General features: G+C 46.7%; 1 protein-coding gene across 1 annotated transcript in view; it reads right to left on the reverse strand.

Annotated features, from left to right (window-relative positions):
- The window catches only part of col14a1b (collagen, type XIV, alpha 1b), a 101,898-nt gene that overhangs the window by 78,183 nt on the left and 5,470 nt on the right, over positions 1–18,245 (reverse strand). The window contains 6 exon segments of the mRNA XM_079879393.1: positions 42–206; positions 292–411; positions 554–709; positions 6,247–6,339; positions 16,707–16,850; positions 17,466–17,582. Coding sequence (XP_079735519.1) covers positions 42–206; positions 292–411; positions 554–709; positions 6,247–6,339; positions 16,707–16,850; positions 17,466–17,582 — 795 coding nt within the window.

The raw sequence follows: 18,245 nt of genomic DNA on the forward strand, positions 1-18,245 counted from the left end.
TTTCATTAATGAACCCATCACAGTTGATTCTGTTCTCATACCGATAGCAAACAGCTCGATCCCAGCGTCTCTGAGTCTCTGAGCAGGAGACAGAACATCGTCCTGAGATTTCCCATCCGTGATCAGAATCCCAATCTTAGGAACCTCAGGTCTGGATCCAGATTCAGGTTTAAAGCTGTTCTCCAAAATATACGTCAAAGCAAGGCCTGGGAAAAACACACATGAACATACAGATGCATTATTTAAGAGTGAAGATGAAGTCATGTAGATCTAAGGTGTGTGTGTTTGTACCTGTGAGTGTGTTTCCTCCTTTATAAGGCAGATTCTTCACAGCATTGATCACGGCCTCTTTAGTGCTGTGAGTGTTTAGATGCCACTCGACCCGCGGATCCCCACTGTACTGCGCCAGCCCTGCACACACACACACACACGCGCATGCACACACATATAAGTGAGGACATTTTCCCCTCACAAATACAGCCAAACCTGTACACACACACTATTAAACACTTCACAAACACACACCAATAAAAACACAAGACCACGGACGCACCAACTCGTGTGTGTTCAGAACCGACAGCGAAGGCCCTGACGAGACTTTCCAGAAACATCCGCACCAAACGGAAATTGATCCGGCCGATACTCCAGGATCCGTCAACCAGGATCACGATATCAGCAACAGCTGGAGTCTTACATGTGAAGATGTCCTCTGTGGAGACAGACAGCAGATCTGTGTTCACACACACATACTGACTCTCTGTGGAGACAGACAGCAGATCTGTGTTCACACACACACACTCTCAGGTACAGCGATTATTGAAACTTCATAGTTATATTGATGGTTATAGCTATTGTTATAGATGAGGTGTGACAACACTATTCTCTTAGAGTTGCAGTGATTTCTGAAATGTATCATCAGTTATTAAAGTCTTGTCAGTCTATGTGCTGTGAACACAAGCGGTTTTAACTTCTACATGTTTCTCAGTAGTGTGTGTGCAGTGACATGACAAAAACACTCAGATGACATGACAAAAACACTCATGAACGTCTTTATTTCAGGTTTGGACTGTGGGATCTTTCTACTACATCAGTAATGTGCAGAGACACAACCCTGAACCTCCTTCGGTCCGATGAGAAGAAGAGCTGCTGACAGACGCTCTCACCTGTAGAGAAACACTGACATTACATTAGAGAGCACGTGTGTGTGTGTGTGTGTGTGTGTGCGTGTGTGTGTGTGTTTTCTGCTGACAGATAAAAAACAGATATAATACAGATGAGCAAATGATAAAGCTTTGGTTGCTGAATATTCGATCCCTTACTTCAAAAGCACTCATTGTTAATGATATGATTACAGACTATAATCTAGATGTGCTGTGTTTGACAGAAACCTGGCTAAAACCAAACAATTACATTACTTTAAATGAGTCCACCCCGCAAGATTACTGTTATAAACATGAACCTCGTCTGAAAGGCAAAGGGGGAGGTGTTGCTGTAATTTATAGTAATATTTTCAGAATTACTGAGAAGTTTTGTTTTAAATATAATTATTTTGGAGGAAATAATTAATTTTCTCCCTGAGGAAAAATTCCATTCATTCGTTGCTATAGAAGAGGAAGAATTTTCTAAACTCTTTTCTAAACTCATCTAAATCGACAACATGTATGTTTCATTTCATTTATTTGATTAATTTCAGACATGTTAATAGGTTCCTACACTTTGTTTCTATCACAAACAGCCCGTCTTTAACTCCCACATGAAATTGAGCATATAGACACATATGTGCATAGAAACCCTTATACCGATGTTAGACCCTATACCGACTAAGCTACTGAAAGAGATGCTCCCAGAGGTCATAGATCCTCTTCTTAATATCATTAATTCGTCTTTGTCTCTAGGAAACGTACCAAAAACCTTTATGCTGGCTATGATTAAACCGCTTGTTAAAAAAACGCAACTTGATCCTACAGAATTAGTCAATTACAGGCCGATCTCCATAGACACGGCTCAATCCGAGGGGCGGGATAAACGGCTGTCTTTCAAATTCCCTCTGCACGCAATAGGACAGCGCTTCAACCAACCAAAGCGTTTTCCCTACAGCGGAGCTAACATTATTTGATAGATTCAACTTTTGAATCTGCCCGGCAAAACTACGAACACAAATGCCGTTCTTTGCTCTTTTCTCAAAGAAAAACTTAACTCCAAGTCCTCCAGAGTTGCGGCCAAAGCCGATTCGAAAGACTGTTCTCCAGCAGCAGCAGCCATTCTTTGTTTTCAAGTAGCAGGGAACCGTCGCAACTCTGTCGTCATTATGTTAAGCCCGCCCCGTCTACTCTATACACGATGTGATTGGCCTGACCCAATTTAGGTTTTTACAGCTCCGAAAGTCAACGGAGAGCTGCTAGACTACCCTGGCTGCAAAATAAATTTTGCTGCCGCTAGGGTGCGTCCAGATTTCTAGGCTAGAGACAGCTCTCATTAGAGTCACAAATGATTTGCTCTTATCATCTGATCGTGGTTGTATCTCTCTATTAGTGTTACTCGATCTTAGTGCTGCATTTGATACTATTGACCACAACATTCTTTTAAATAGACTCGAAAATTATGTTGGCATTAGTGGAATTGCATTAGCATGGTTTAAATCATACTTATCTGACCGTTATCAGTTTGTAGCAGTAAATGATGAGATGTCTCATCGATCACAAGTTCAGTATGGCGTACCACAAGGCTCAGTACTAGGACCGCTGCTGTTCACTCTGTACATGCTACCATTAGGAGATATCATTAGGAAGCATGGCATTAGCTTTCACTGTTATGCTGATGATACTCAGCTCTATATTTCTTCACGCCCAGACGAAACTTACCAATTCACAAAATTAGCTGGATGACTAGTTATTTCCTACTACTTAATTCTGAAAAAACAGAGATTCTAATTATTGGACAAAAAACTTCCTCACGTAATAATCTAGAATACTGTCTAACACTTGATGGCTGCTCTGTTAAGTCTTCGCCGTCGGTTAGGAACCTGGGTGTGCTCTTTGATACCAATCTTTCATTTGAAAGTCACGAGTCTAGTATCTGTAAAACCGCATTTTTCCATCTTAAAAATATATCTAAATTACGTCATAAGCTCTCATTGACAAATGCGGAACAGTTAGTTCATGCGTTCATGACCTCAAGGCTAGATTACTGTAATGCTCTACTGGGTGGTTGCCCTGCACGTTTAATAAACAAACTACAGCTGGTCCAAAACGCAGCAGCTCGAGTTCTTACCAGAACCAGGAAGTATGACCATATTAGCCCGGTTCTGTCAACACTGCATTGGCTCCCTATTAAACATCATATAAATTTTAAAATATTGCTGATTACTTACAAAGCACTAAATGGTTTAGCTCCGCAGTGCTTGAGCGAGCTCTTAACGCATTATAGTCCTTCATGTCTATTGCGATCTCAAAATTCCGGCCAGTTGATAATACCTAGAATATCTAAATCGACTGCTGGCGGTAGATCCTTTTCCTATTTAGCACCAAAACTCTGGAACAATCTTCCTAACATTGTCCGGGAAGCAGACACACTCTGTCAGTTCAAAGCTAGACTAAAGACACATCTCTTTGACATAGCATTCACATAATACATTATAGACTTCTATAATTCAATGTTAGGCTGCATAGATTAAATGTTAAGGCCAGACTACTAGTTTTTTAAGGCTTGGTTTGTAGGGAATTACAAACCTGCGCACATATATTCAAATGCGCATACCTATAGACTGAACTCGTAATACGCATGTGCACGCCATCAGCGTTCTCACAGGTTTCGCATTTAAAGTCTGTGTAGAGTTTCCTGTTAAAACGGTGTTGTGTTAGCGGCCCCTAAGTTAATAACTAATGATTGTTGCAGCGGAAGTGAATCAATCAAATAAACTTTATCTGGACAATAACTTTATTCTAGATCTGCTGTAAAGCCTGAACACTCTCTGTTACTGTAATCTCCTGTTATCACTGTAAAGCTGCTGTGAAACACTCTATTGTTAAAATACATCCTATATAAATGAAGGTTTCTTCATGTGTGTGTGTGTGTGTGTGTGTGTGTGTGTGTTCTGCTGTTCATGCTGTAACACGCTCATCTGCACATCTCAGCTCTTCTCCCCTTAAACTCTCTGCATTTATCTTTCACTCCCAGATTTGCTTTTACCCATAATGCCGTGCTCTATCAAGTCTATACACATTAGGAACGTGTCCTTTCAGAAGTCAGGGGTCTTAAACATCTGAAAACATGAATATTAAACGTTTGTTTCTTTAATGACTCATTTACATATGATCAGGAACTAAACAAGAGATAAACATCACTCAGATATATTCTAAATATATAGATTTTTCCTTTATTTGTTCAAAATGAAGCACTTTCAGTCAGTCAGCTTGTTACGTTTGAACCTTAGACTCTGAATCACATCGACAGCTTGAACTTCATTTAACACACTAACCCTTCAGTGTGAAGCAGTTCATTAAAACACGAGCCGGAAGGGTTAGAGAGGGGTCAAGTAGGGGTCAGCGTGAGGTCAAGTGGGGTCAGCGTGAGGTAAGATAAGGTGTAGTTCATAGCAAGTTCATTCCTTTGACTTTTGAACTTGAATTTCAGTAACAGTCAACATGAAATCTTTTCTTTTGATCACTCTTTTCTCACCTGTCCCATCAATCCTTCATAGGGAAAATACTGAACGTCACTCTGAAATGTGTCCAGACGAGTTACAAACAATGTTTCATGTTGACTTTAAAATCAGGGATCATCCAAATCCCTCGACACATAAGCACACGTCTTACAGTGTAAAAGTGACCTAAAGCTGCACTGAGCAGAGAGAGAGAGAGAGAGAGAGAGAGAGAGAGAGACCGATGACTGCAGGCCACAGAGATGCACACCTGCATGCCTACGAGAAGAATGAAAGTATTTATCTAGTGTAGACTTGCAGAGACGGCAGGATCAAGAACAGTTTCAGTGTGACGGTCGTTCCACAAAGGGTTAATAATGGGTGTAATGTGTTCATAATGTGTGATTTATCAGAAGGCTGAAGGTCAGAATCGCACAACTCAGTCTCATCATAAGAGCACAAATCTAAAGCGTCCTGAGTTGAGATAATTCGACACGTTCATAAACGCGAATAAAGGCCTCTGGGAAGATTTACAGCGCGTTTCTCTCTCTTTAGCCCCTATAATCACGTTTATTATAAATCACACACACAAACAAGCCATCAATCTCCACGGTAATGTCACGTTTGCCGAGCCAAAACCCATGAGCCTCTGCGGTCTCTGTGCTAAACCTCCATTTAAACTCAGTCTAAATATAGTTTGTGTAAACCTCGTCTGCTGCGTTTAGAAGAGTTCATACGATAAAACCTTCAGGCTCACGTTCAGTGCTGAAGATATTTCCCACAAGACTATATCATTTCCACTAATATCTAAATCAAGATACAGTTACCGAAGAAGCACAATTACTGAATATATTAAGTTTTGTTTTATGAGAAAAGAGTCAAAATTAAGTGAGTTTATGATTAAAACAAGAACAAATATCTGCCAGAAAAATATTTTTTTCCTTTTAAATGAAGATTTTTCTGACTCCACTGGAGGAAATTTGTTCTTCTTTTAATCACAAACTCACTTAATTTTTTCTCATTAAACAAAATCTTAATATCTTCAGTCATTTTGCTTCTCCAGTAAATGTATCTGGATTTAAGAATGTTTAGATATTTGTGATGGAAAATAAGACAGAAACACTGAGGTTTAGTATCAAATGTTAATTATTTCAGTAACACTTTATAATACTGTTCCTTCATTAATGAATAACTGCACATGCACAATGAGTAACGCACTATTAACATTCTAGTAACTACTATTAACTAACAAGAAACTCTGATTAATGAATTAGTAAGTAATAGCGCTCAGTTGAATGTGGTAGTTCACTATTAACTAATCAGTAACAATTATTATTCATTCCTCACTGAAGACTACAAAGAACTACTATATACAGGTTCATAATTAACATGGATAATGCATAATTTGTAATAAAAGGTAACAGTAAGCCTGTGCAGTTATTCATTAGTCAAGGAACAGTATTATAAAGTGTAACCATTATTTCTTGTTTATAGCCATGTGACGCCAACCGTTGGAATGTTTTTTTACAAGTCAAGCGATTTATAAACAGAGCGACTGTACATGGGATTCACTGATCAGCTTCATCTTCAGTGCCGTTTCTCCTCACCTTCAGTGATGTCATTATTCGATCGGTCACTGTCCTGCTGATGGAGCGACACACCGACGACACTCACCTCCGATCCCGATCCCAATCCTGATCCTGACAGGAACACAGAGAGAGGAACATCAGGAACACAGAGAGAGGAACATCAGGAGCACAGAGAGAGGAACATCAGGAGCACAGAGAGAGGAACATCAGGAGCACAGAGAGAGGAACATCAGGAGCACAGAGAGAGGAACAGTCAGAGGAACATCAGGAACACAGTCAGAGGAACATCAGGAACACAGTCAGAGGAACATCAGGAGCACAGAGAGAGGAACATCAGGAGCACAGAGAGAGGAACATCAGGAGCACAGAGAGAGGAACAGTCAGAGGAACATCAGGAACACAGTCAGAGGAACATCAGGAACACAGAGAGAGGAACATCAGGAGCACAGAGAGAGGAACATCAGGAGCACAGAGAGAGGAACAGTCAGAGGAACATCAGGAACACAGTCAGAGGAACATCAGGAACACAGAGAGAGGAACATCAGGAGCACAGAGAGAGGAACATCAGGAGCACAGAGAGAGGAACAGTCAGAGGAACATCAGGAACACAGTCAGAGGAACATCAGGAGCACAGTCAGAGGAACATCAGGAGCACAGAGAGAGGAACATCAGGAGCACAGAGAGAGGAACATCAGGAACACAGTCAGAGGAACATCAGGAACACAGAGAGAGGAACATCAGGAACACAGTCAGAGGAACATCAGGAGCACAGAGAGAGGAACATCAGGAACACAGTCAGAGGAACATCAGGAACACAGAGAGAGGAACATCAGGAACACAGTCAGAGGAACATCAGGAGCACAGAGAGAGGAACATCAGGAACACAGTCAGAGGAACATCAGGAGCACAGAGAGAGGAACAGTCAGAGGAACATCAGGAACACAGTCAGAGGAACATCAGGAACACAGAGAGAGGAACATCAGGAACACAGTCAGAGGAACATCAGGAGCACAGAGAGAGGAACATCAGGAACACAGAGAGAGGAACATCAGGAGCACAGAGAGAGGAACATCAGGAGCACAGAGAGAGGAACAGTCAGAGGAACATCAGGAACACAGAGAGAGGAACATCAGGAACACAGAGAGAGGAACATCAGGAGCACAGAGAGAGGAACATCAGGAGCACAGAGAGAGGAACATCAGGAGCACAGAGAGAGGAACAGTCAGAGGAACATCAGGAACACAGTCAGAGGAACATCAGGAACACAGAGAGAGGAACATCAGGAGCACAGAGAGAGGAACATCAGGAGCACAGAGAGAGGAACAGTCAGAGGAACATCAGGAACACAGTCAGAGGAACATCAGGAGCACAGTCAGAGGAACATCAGGAGCACAGAGAGAGGAACATCAGGAGCACAGAGAGAGGAACATCAGGAACACAGTCAGAGGAACATCAGGAACACAGAGAGAGGAACATCAGGAACACAGTCAGAGGAACATCAGGAGCACAGAGAGAGGAACATCAGGAACACAGTCAGAGGAACATCAGGAGCACAGTCAGAGGAACATCAGGAGCACAGAGAGAGGAACAGTCAGAGGAACATCAGGAACACAGTCAGAGGAACATCAGGAACACAGAGAGAGGAACATCAGGAACACAGTCAGAGGAACATCAGGAGCACAGAGAGAGGAACATCAGGAACACAGAGAGAGGAACATCAGGAGCACAGAGAGAGGAACATCAGGAGCACAGAGAGAGGAACAGTCAGAGGAACATCAGGAACACAGTCAGAGGAACATCAGGAACACAGTCAGAGGAACATCAGGAGCACAGAGAGAGGAACATCAGGAGCACAGAGAGAGGAACATCAGGAGCACAGAGAGAGGAACATCAGGAGCACAGAGAGAGGAAAATCAGGAGCACAGAGAGAGGAACAGTCAGAGGAACATCAGGAACACAGTCAGAGGAACATCAGGAACACAGAGAGAGGAACATCAGGAGCACAGAGAGAGGAACATCAGGAGCACAGAGAGAGGAACAGTCAGAGGAACATCAGGAACACAGTCAGAGGAACATCAGGAACACAGAGAGAGGAACATCAGGAGCACAGAGAGAGGAACAGTCAGAGGAACATCAGGAACACAGTCAGAGGAACATCAGGAGCACAGAGAGAGGAGCATCAGGAACACAGTCAGAGGAACATCAGGAACACAGAGAGAGGAACATCAGGAGCACAGAGAGAGGAACATCAGGAGCACAGAGAGAGGAACAGTCAGAGGAACATCAGGAACACAGTCAGAGGAACATCAGGAACACAGTCAGAGGAACATCAGGAGCACAGAGAGAGGAACATCAGGAGCACAGAGAGAGGAACATCAGGAGCACAGAGAGAGGAAAATCAGGAGCACAGAGAGAGGAACAGTCAGAGGAACATCAGGAACACAGTCAGAGGAACATCAGGAACACAGAGAGAGGAACATCAGGAGCACAGAGAGAGGAACATCAGGAGCACAGAGAGAGGAACAGTCAGAGGAACATCAGGAACACAGTCAGAGGAACATCAGGAACACAGAGAGAGGAACATCAGGAGCACAGAGAGAGGAACATCAGGAGCACAGAGAGAGGAACAGTCAGAGGAACATCAGGAACACAGTCAGAGGAACATCAGGAGCACAGAGAGAGGAGCATCAGGAACACAGTCAGAGGAACATCAGGAGCACAGAGAGAGGAACATCAGGAGCACAGTCAGAGGAACATCAGGAACACAGAGAGAGGAACATCAGGAACACAGTCAGAGGAACATCAGGAGCACAGAGAGAGGAACATCAGGAACACAGAGAGAGGAACATCAGGAACACAGAGAGAGGAACATCAGGAACACAGTCAGAGGAACATCAGGAACACAGAGAGAGGAACATCAGGAACACAGAGAGAGGAACATCAGGAACACAGTCAGAGGAACATCAGGAGCACAGAGAGAGGAACATCAGGAACACAGTCAGAGGAACATCAGGAGCACAGAGAGAGGAACATCAGGAACACAGTCAGAGGAACATCAGGAACACAGTCAGAGGAACATCAGGAGCACAGAGAGAGGAACATCAGGAACACAGAGAGAGGAACATCAGGAACACAGTCAGAGGAACATCAGGAGCACAGAGAGAGGAACATCAGGAACACAGTCAGAGGAACATCAGGAGCACAGAGAGAGGAACATCAGGAACACAGTCAGAGGAACATCAGGAACACAGTCAGAGGAACATCAGGAGCACAGAGAGAGGAACATCAGGAGCACAGACAGAGGAACATCAGGAACACAGAGAGAGGAACATCAGGAACACAGTCAGAGGAACATCAGGAACACAGAGAGAGGAACATCAGGAACACAGTCAGAGGAACATCAGGAACACAGAGAGAGGAACATCAGGAGCACAGTCAGAGGAACATCAGGAACACAGAGAGAGGAACAGTCAGAGGAACATCAGGAACACAGAGAGAGGAACATCAGGAGCACAGAGAGAGGAACAGTCAGAGGAACATCAGGAACACAGAGAGAGGAACATCAGGAACACAGTCAGAGGAACATCAGGAACACAGAGAGAGGAACATCAGGAACACAGTCAGAGGAACATCAGGAACACAGAGAGAGGAACATCAGGAGCACAGAGAGAGGAACATCAGGAACACAGAGAGAGGAACAGTCAGAGGAACATCAGGAACACAGAGAGAGGAACATCAGGAGCACAGAGAGAGGAACAGTCAGAGGAACATCAGGAACACAGAGAGAGGAACATCAGGAACACAGAGAGAGGAACAGTCAGAGAAACATCAGGAGCACAGAGAGAGGAACATCAGGAACACAGTCAGAGGAACATCAGGAACACAGTCAGAAGAACATCAGGAGCACAGAGAGAGGAACATCAGGAACACAGTCAGAGGAACATCAGGAACACAGTCAGAGGAACATCAGGAGCACAGAGAGAGGAACATCAGGAGCACAGACAGAGGAACATCAGGAACACAGAGAGAGGAACATCAGGAACACAGTCAGAGGAACATCAGGAACACAGAGAGAGGAACATCAGGAACACAGTCAGAGGAACATCAGGAACACAGAGAGAGGAACATCAGGAGCACAGTCAGAGGAACATCAGGAACACAGAGAGAGGAACAGTCAGAGGAACATCAGGAACACAGAGAGAGGAACATCAGGAGCACAGTCAGAGGAACATCAGGAACACAGAGAGAGGAACATCAGGAACACAGTCAGAGGAACATCAGGAACACAGAGAGAGGAACATCAGGAGCACAGAGAGAGGAACATCAGGAACACAGAGAGAGGAACAGTCAGAGGAACATCAGGAACACAGAGAGAGGAACATCAGGAGCACAGAGAGAGGAACAGTCAGAGGAACATCAGGAACACAGAGAGAGGAACATCAGGAACACAGTCAGAGGAACATCAGGAGCACAGTCAGAGGAACATCAGGAACACAGTCAGAGGAACATCAGGAGCACAGTCAGAGGAACATCAGGAGCACAGTCAGAAGAACATCAGGAGCACAGTCAGAGGAACATCAGGAGCACAGTCAGAGGAACATCAGGAGCACAGTCAGAGGAACATCAGGAGCACAGTCAGAGGAACATCAGGAACACAGTCAGAGGAACATCAGGAGCACAGTCAGAGGAACATCAGGAGCACAGTCAGAGGAACATCAGGAGCACAGTCAGAGGAACATCAGGAGCACAGAGAGAGGAACATCAGGAGCACAGTCAGAGGAACATCAGGAGCACAGTCAGAGGAACATCAGGAACACAGTCAGAGGAACATCAGGAACACAGTCAGAGGAACATCAGGAGCACAGTCAGAGGAACAGTCAGAGGAACATCAGGAGCACAGTCAGAGGAACATCAGGAGCACAGTCAGGAGCACAGTCAGAGGAACATCAGGAACACAGTCAGAGGAACATCAGGAGCACAGTCAGAGGAACATCAGGAGCACAGTCAGAGGAACATCAGGAACACAGTCAGAGGAACATCAGGAGCACAGTCAGAGGAACATCAGGAGCACAGTCAGAGGAACATCAGGAACACAGTCAGAGGAACATCAGGAGCACAGTCAGAGGAACATCAGGAGCACAGTCAGAGGAACATCAGGAGCACAGTCAGAGGAACATCAGGAACACAGTCAGAGGAACATCAGGAGCACAGTCAGAGGAACATCAGGAGCACAGTCAGAGGAACATCAGGAGCACAGTCAGAGGAACATCAGGAACACAGTCAGAGGAACATCAGGAACACAGTCAGAGGAACATCAGGAGCACAGTCAGAGGAACATCAGGAACACAGTCAGAGGAACATCAGGAGCACAGTCAGAGGAACATCAGGAGCACAGTCAGAGGAACATCAGGAGCACAGTCAGAGGAACATCAGGAACACAGTCAGAGGAACATCAGGAGCACAGTCAGAGGAACATCAGTGACACAGTCAGAGGAACATCAGGAGCACAGTCAGAGGAACATCAGGAGCACAGTCAGAGGAACATCAGGAACACAGTCAGAGGAACATCAGGAGCACAGTCAGAGGAACATCAGGAGCACAGTCAGAGGAACATCAGGAACACAGTCAGAGGAACATCAGGAACACAGTCAGAGGAACATCAGGAACACAGTCAGAAGAACATCAGGAGCACAGAGAGAGGAACATCAGGAACACAGTCAGAGGAACATCAGGAGCACAGTCAGAGGAACATCAGGAACACAGTCAGAGGAACATCAGGAACACAGAGAGAGGAACATCAGGAACACAGTCAGAGGAACATCAGGAACACAGTCAGAGGAACATCAGGAGCACAGAGAGAGGAACATCAGGAACACAGTCAGAGGAACATCAGGAGCACAGAGAGAGGAACATCAGGAACACAGTCAGAGGAACATCAGGAACACAGAGAGAGGAACATCAGGAGCACAGAGAGAGGAACATCAGGAACACAGAGAGAGGAACAGTCAGAGGAACATCAGGAACACAGAGAGAGGAACATCAGGAGCACAGAGAGAGAAACAGTCAGAGTAACATCAGGAACACAGAGAGAGGAACATCAGGAACACAGAGAGAGGAACAGTCAGAGGAACATCAGGAGCACAGAGAGAGGAACATCAGGAACACAGTCAGAGGAGCATCAGGAACACAGTCAGAGGAACATCAGGAGCACAGAGAGAGGAACATCAGGAACACAGTCAGAGGAACATCAGGAGCACAGTCAGAGGAACATCAGGAACACAGTCAGAGGAACATCAGGAACACAGTCAGAGGAACATCAGGAGCACAGTCAGAGGAACATCAGGAGTACAGTCAGAGGAACATCAGGAACACAGAGACAGGAACATCAGGAACACAGAGAGAGGAACATCAGGAACACAGAGAGAGGAACATCAGGAACACAGAGAGAGGAACAGTCAGAGGAACATCAGGAGCACAGAGAGAGGAACAGTCAGAGGAACATCAGGAACACAGAGAGAGGAACATCAGGAGCACAGAGAGAGGAACATCAGGAACACAGAGAGAGGAACATCAGGAACACAGAGAGAGGAACATCAGGAGCACAGAGAGAGGAACATCAGGAGCACAGAGAGAGGAACAGTCAGAGGAACATCAGGAACACAGAGAGAGGAACAGTCAGAGGAACATCAGGAGCACAGTCAGAGGAACATCAGGAACACAGTCAGAGGAACATCAGGAGCACAGTCAGAGGAACATCAGGAGCACAGTCAGAGGAACATCAGGAGCACAGTCAGAGGAACATCAGGAGCACAGTCAGAGGAACATCAGGAACACAGAGAGAGGAACATCAGGAACACAAAGAGAGGAACATCAGGAACACAGAGAGAGGAACAGTCAGAGGAACATCAGGAACACAGAGAGAGGAACATCAGGAACACAGAGAGAGAAACATCAGGAGCACAGTCAGAGGAACATCAGGAACACAGAGAGAGGAACATCAGGAACACAGAGAGAGGAACAGTCAGAGGAACATCAGGAGCACAGAGAGAGGAACAGTCAGAGGAACATCAGGAACACAGACAGAGGAACATCAGGAACACAGAGAGAGGAACAGTCAGAGGAACATCAGGAGCACAGAGAGAGGAACAGTCAGAGGAACATCAGGAACACAGAGAGAGGAACATCAGGAGCACAGAGAGAGGAACATCAGGAACACAGAGAGAGGAACATCAGGAACACAGAGAGAGGAACATCAGGAGCACAGAGAGAGGAACATCAGGAGCACAGAGAGAGGAACAGTCAGAGGAACATCAGGAACACAGAGAGAGGAACATCAGGAACACAGTCAGAGGAACATCAGGAACACAGTCAGAGGAACATCAGGAACACAGTCAGAGGAACATCAGGAACACAGTCAGAGGAACATCAGGAGCACAGAGAGAGGAACATCAGGAGCACAGTCAGAGGAACATCAGGAGCACAGAGAGAGGAACATCAGGAACACAGTCAGAGGAACATCAGGAACACAGTCAGAGGAACATCAGGAACACAGTCAGAGGAACATCAGGAGCACAGTCAGAGGAACATCAGGAACACAGTCAGAGGAACATCAGGAGCACAGTCAGAGGAACATCAGGAACACAGAGAGAGGAACATCAGGAACACAGAGAGAGGAACATCAGGAACACAGAGAGAGGAACATCAGGAACACAGAGAGAGGAACAGTCAGAGGAACATCAGGAACACAGAGAGAGGAACATCAGGAACACAGAGAGAGGAACATCAGGAGCACAGTCAGAGGAACATCAGGAACACAGAGAGAGGAACATCAGGAACACAGAGAGAGGAACAGTCAGAGGAACATCAGGAGCACAGAGAGAGGAACAGTCAGAGGAACATCAGGAACACAGAGAGAGGAACATCAGGAACACAGAGAGAGGAACATCAGGAACACAGAGAGAGGAACAGTCAGAGGAACATCAGGAGCACAGAGAGAGGAACAGTCAGAGGAACATCAGGAACACAGAGAGAGGAACATCAGGAACACAGAGAGAGGAACAGTCAGAGGAACATCAGGAGCACAGAGAGAGGAACAGTCAGAGGAACATCAGGAGCACAGTCAGAGGAACATCAGGAACACAGAGAGAGGAACATCAGGAACACAGAGAGAGGAACAGTCAGAAGCACAGAGAGAGGAACAGTCAGAGGAACATCAGGAGCACAGTCAGAGGAACATCAGGAGCACAGTCAGAGGAACATCAGGAGCACAGTCAGAGGAACATCAGGAGCACAGTCAGAGGAACATCAGGAACACAGTCAGAGGAACATCAGGAACACAGTCAGAGGAACATCAGGAGCACAGTCAGAGGAACATCAGGAGCACAGTCAGAGGAACATCAGGAACACAGTCAGAGGAACACCAGGAGCACAGTCAGGAGCACAGTCAGAGGAACATCAGGAGCACAGTCAGAGGAACATCAGGAGCACCGTCAGGAGCACAGTCAGAGGAACATCAGGAGCACAGTCAGAGGAACATCAGGAGCACAGTCAGAGGAACATCAGGAACACAGTCAGAGGAACATCAGGAGCACAGTCAGAGGAACATCAGGAGCACAGTCAGAGGAACATCAGGAGCACAGTCAGAGGAACATCAGGAGCACAGAGAGAGGAACAGTCAGAGGAACATCAGGAGCACAGTCAGAGGAACATCAGGAGCACAGTCAGAGGAACATCAGGAGCACAGTCAGAGGAACATCAGGAGCACAGTCAAAAGAACAGTCAGAGGAACATCAGGAGCACAGTCAGAGGAACATCAGGAGCACAGTCAGAGGAACATCAGGAGCACAGTCAGAGGAACATCAGGAGCACAGTCAGAGGAACATCAGGAACACAGTCAGAGGAACATCAGGAGCACAGTCAGAGGAACATCAGGAGCACAGAGAGAGGAACAGTCAGAGGAACATCAGGAGCACAGTCAGAGGAACATCAGGAACACAGAGAGAGGAACAGTCAGAAGCACAGAGAGAGGAACAGTCAGAGGAACATCAGGAGCACAGTCAGAGGAACATCAGGAGCACAGTCAGAGGAACATCAGGAGCAAAGTCAGAGGAACATCAGGAGCACAGTCAGTGGAACATCAGGAGCACAGTCAGAGGAACATCAGGAACACAGTCAGAGGAACATCAGGAGCACAGTCAGAGGAACATCAGGAGCACAGTCAGAGGAACATCAGGAACACAGTCAGAGGAACATCAGGAGCACAGTCAGGAGCACAGTCAGAGGAACATCAAGAGCACAGTCAGAGGAACATCAGGAGCACCGTCAGGAGCACAGTCAGAGGAACATCAGGAGCACAGTCAGAGGAACAGTCAGAGGAACATCAGGAGCACAGAGAGAGGAACAGTCAGAGGAACATCAGGAACACAGAGAGAGGAACATCAGGAACACAGAGAGAGGAACAGTCAGAGGAACATCAGGAGCACAGAGAGAGGAACAGTCAGAGGAACATCAGGAGCACAGTCAGAGGAATATCAGGAACACAGAGAGAGGAACATCAGGAACACAGAGAGAGGAACAGTCAGAAGCACAGAGAGAGGAACAGTCAGAGGAACATCAGGAGCACAGTCAGAGGAACATCAGGAGCACAGTCAGAGGAACATCAGGAGCACAGTCAGAGGAACATCAGGAGCACAGTCAGAGGAACATCAGGAACACAGTCAGAGGAACATCAGGAGCACAGTCAGAGGAACATCAGGAGCACAGTCAGAGGAACATCAGGAACACAGTCAGAGGAACACCAGGAGCACAGTCAGGAGCACAGTCAGAGGAACATCAGGAGCACCGTCAGGAGCACAGTCAGAGGAACATCAGGAGCACAGTCAGAGGAACATCAGGAGCACAGTCAGAGGAACATCAGGAACACAGTCAGAGGAACATCAGGAGCACAGTCAGAGGAACATCAGGAGCACAGTCAGAGGAACATCAGGAGCACAGTCAGAGGAACATCAGGAGCACAGAGAGAGGAACAGTCAGAGGAACATCAGGAGCACAGTCAGAGGAACATCAGGAGCACAGTCAGAGGAACATCAGGAGCACAGTCAGAGGAACATCAGGAATACAGTCAGAGGAACATCAGGAACACAGTCAGAGGAACATCAGGAGCACAGTCAGAGGAACATCAGGAACACAGTCAGAGGAACATCAGGAGCACAGTCAGAGGAACATCAGGAGCACAGTCAGAGGAACATCAGGAGCACAGTCAGAGGAACATCAGGAACACAGTCAGAGGAACATCAGGAGCACAGTCAGAGGAACATCAGGAGCACAGTTAGAGGAACATCAGGAGCACAGTCAGAGGAACATCCGGAACACAGTCAGAGGAACATCAGGAACACAGAGAGAGGAACATCAGGAGCACAGCACAGCTGATATGGGTTAGTTAGCTGCAGGTTTCTGTAGGGTATGAGTAAAACACTGACCGCTGTATCTGCCCTGCAGCGCTTTGCTCCGCTCCGTCCCTCTGAGGGACATGACCTTCACAGTGACCTCTCTCCTGCGGTCGAACCCCTCGATCACGGCTCTGGGCTCAGACTTACTCACGCTCAGCTCACGTTCCGCTCCTGCTGAACACAACACAGACAGCAACACTTTCAGATATCGGGCCCTATTTTAGTGATCTAAGCAAATGGTCTAAACAGCACTTAGGGCGTGTCCGAATCCACTTTTGATCGTTTAGCGACGAGAAGTTTATTAATGTGGCGAAATGCTGTGTAATAAGTGGTATGACTGTATACCGTATCTCTTAAATGTCCATGTAGTTTAAACTTGCCGCGCTGCAACTGCTTTGCGATTAAAGCTTTTTTTTTTTAGTCTTTCTACTAAGCTTTGCGATTAAAGACCAAATAAAATATTTCATCTCAGATCAATATTTCATGTCTAATTATTTACTTATGTGGGAAGTTCACCTGAGCCGGTGCTGTACGGGAGTGTGTATCAGAGCTCACCTGAGCCGGTGCTGTACGCGAGTGTGTATCAGAGCTCACCTGAGCCGGTGCTGTACGCGAGTGTGTATCAGAGCTCACCTGAGCCGGTGCTGTACGCGAGTGTGTATCAGAGCTCACCTGAGCCGGTGCTGTACGCGAGTGTGTATCAGAGCTCACCTGAGCCGGTGCTGTACGCGAGTGTGTATCAGAGCTCACCTGAGCCGGTGCTGTACGCGAGTGTGTATCAGAGCTCACCTGAGCCGGTGCTGTACGCGAGTGTGTATCCGTCGAAAGCTCCCTTCGGCTCCTTCCAGCTCACACTCAGCCTGTCGGAGCTCAACTCTCTGAAGCGAAGCCTTCTGGGCATCGGCACTGCAAACACAGCGGAGACAAAAGCGTCACACACACACACACACCCTCCTGCAGTCAACATGTACAGCTGATGAACAACAGTCCATCTAATCACAAGCACCGGCTGCACAGCAAACACACCGTTACTCAGATCACTGGTGAAGTTTGACTGACAGCTGGTGTTTGATTAGATCTGAAACATCATCTGTGTATCAGACAGATGAAATGGGAGGAACGGGAGGAACGGGAGGATTGGGAGGAACGGGAGGATTGGGAGGAACGGGAGGAACGGGAGGATTGGGAGGAACGGGAGGAACGGGAGGATTGGGAGGATTGGGAGGAACGGGAGGATTGGGAGGAACGGGAGGAACGGGAGGAACGGGAGGAACGGGAGGATTGGGAGGATTGGGAGGAACGGGAGGATTGGGAGGAACGGGAGGAACGGGAGGATTGGGAGGATTGGGAGGAACGGGAGGATTGGGAGGAACGGGAGGAACGGGAGGATTGGGAGGAACGGGAGGAACGGGAGGATTGGGAGGAACAGGAGGAACGGGAGGAACGGGAGGATTGGGAGGAACGGGAGGATTGGGAGGAACGGGAGGATTGGGAGGATTGGGAGGAACGGGAGGATTGGGAGGATTGGGAGGAACGGGAGGATTGGGAGGAACGGGAGGATTGGGAGGA

The sequence above is a fragment of the Squalius cephalus genome (assembly GCF_949319135.1).
Source record: "Squalius cephalus genome assembly, chromosome: 8".
Classification (NCBI taxonomy): domain Eukaryota; kingdom Metazoa; phylum Chordata; class Actinopteri; order Cypriniformes; family Leuciscidae; genus Squalius; species Squalius cephalus.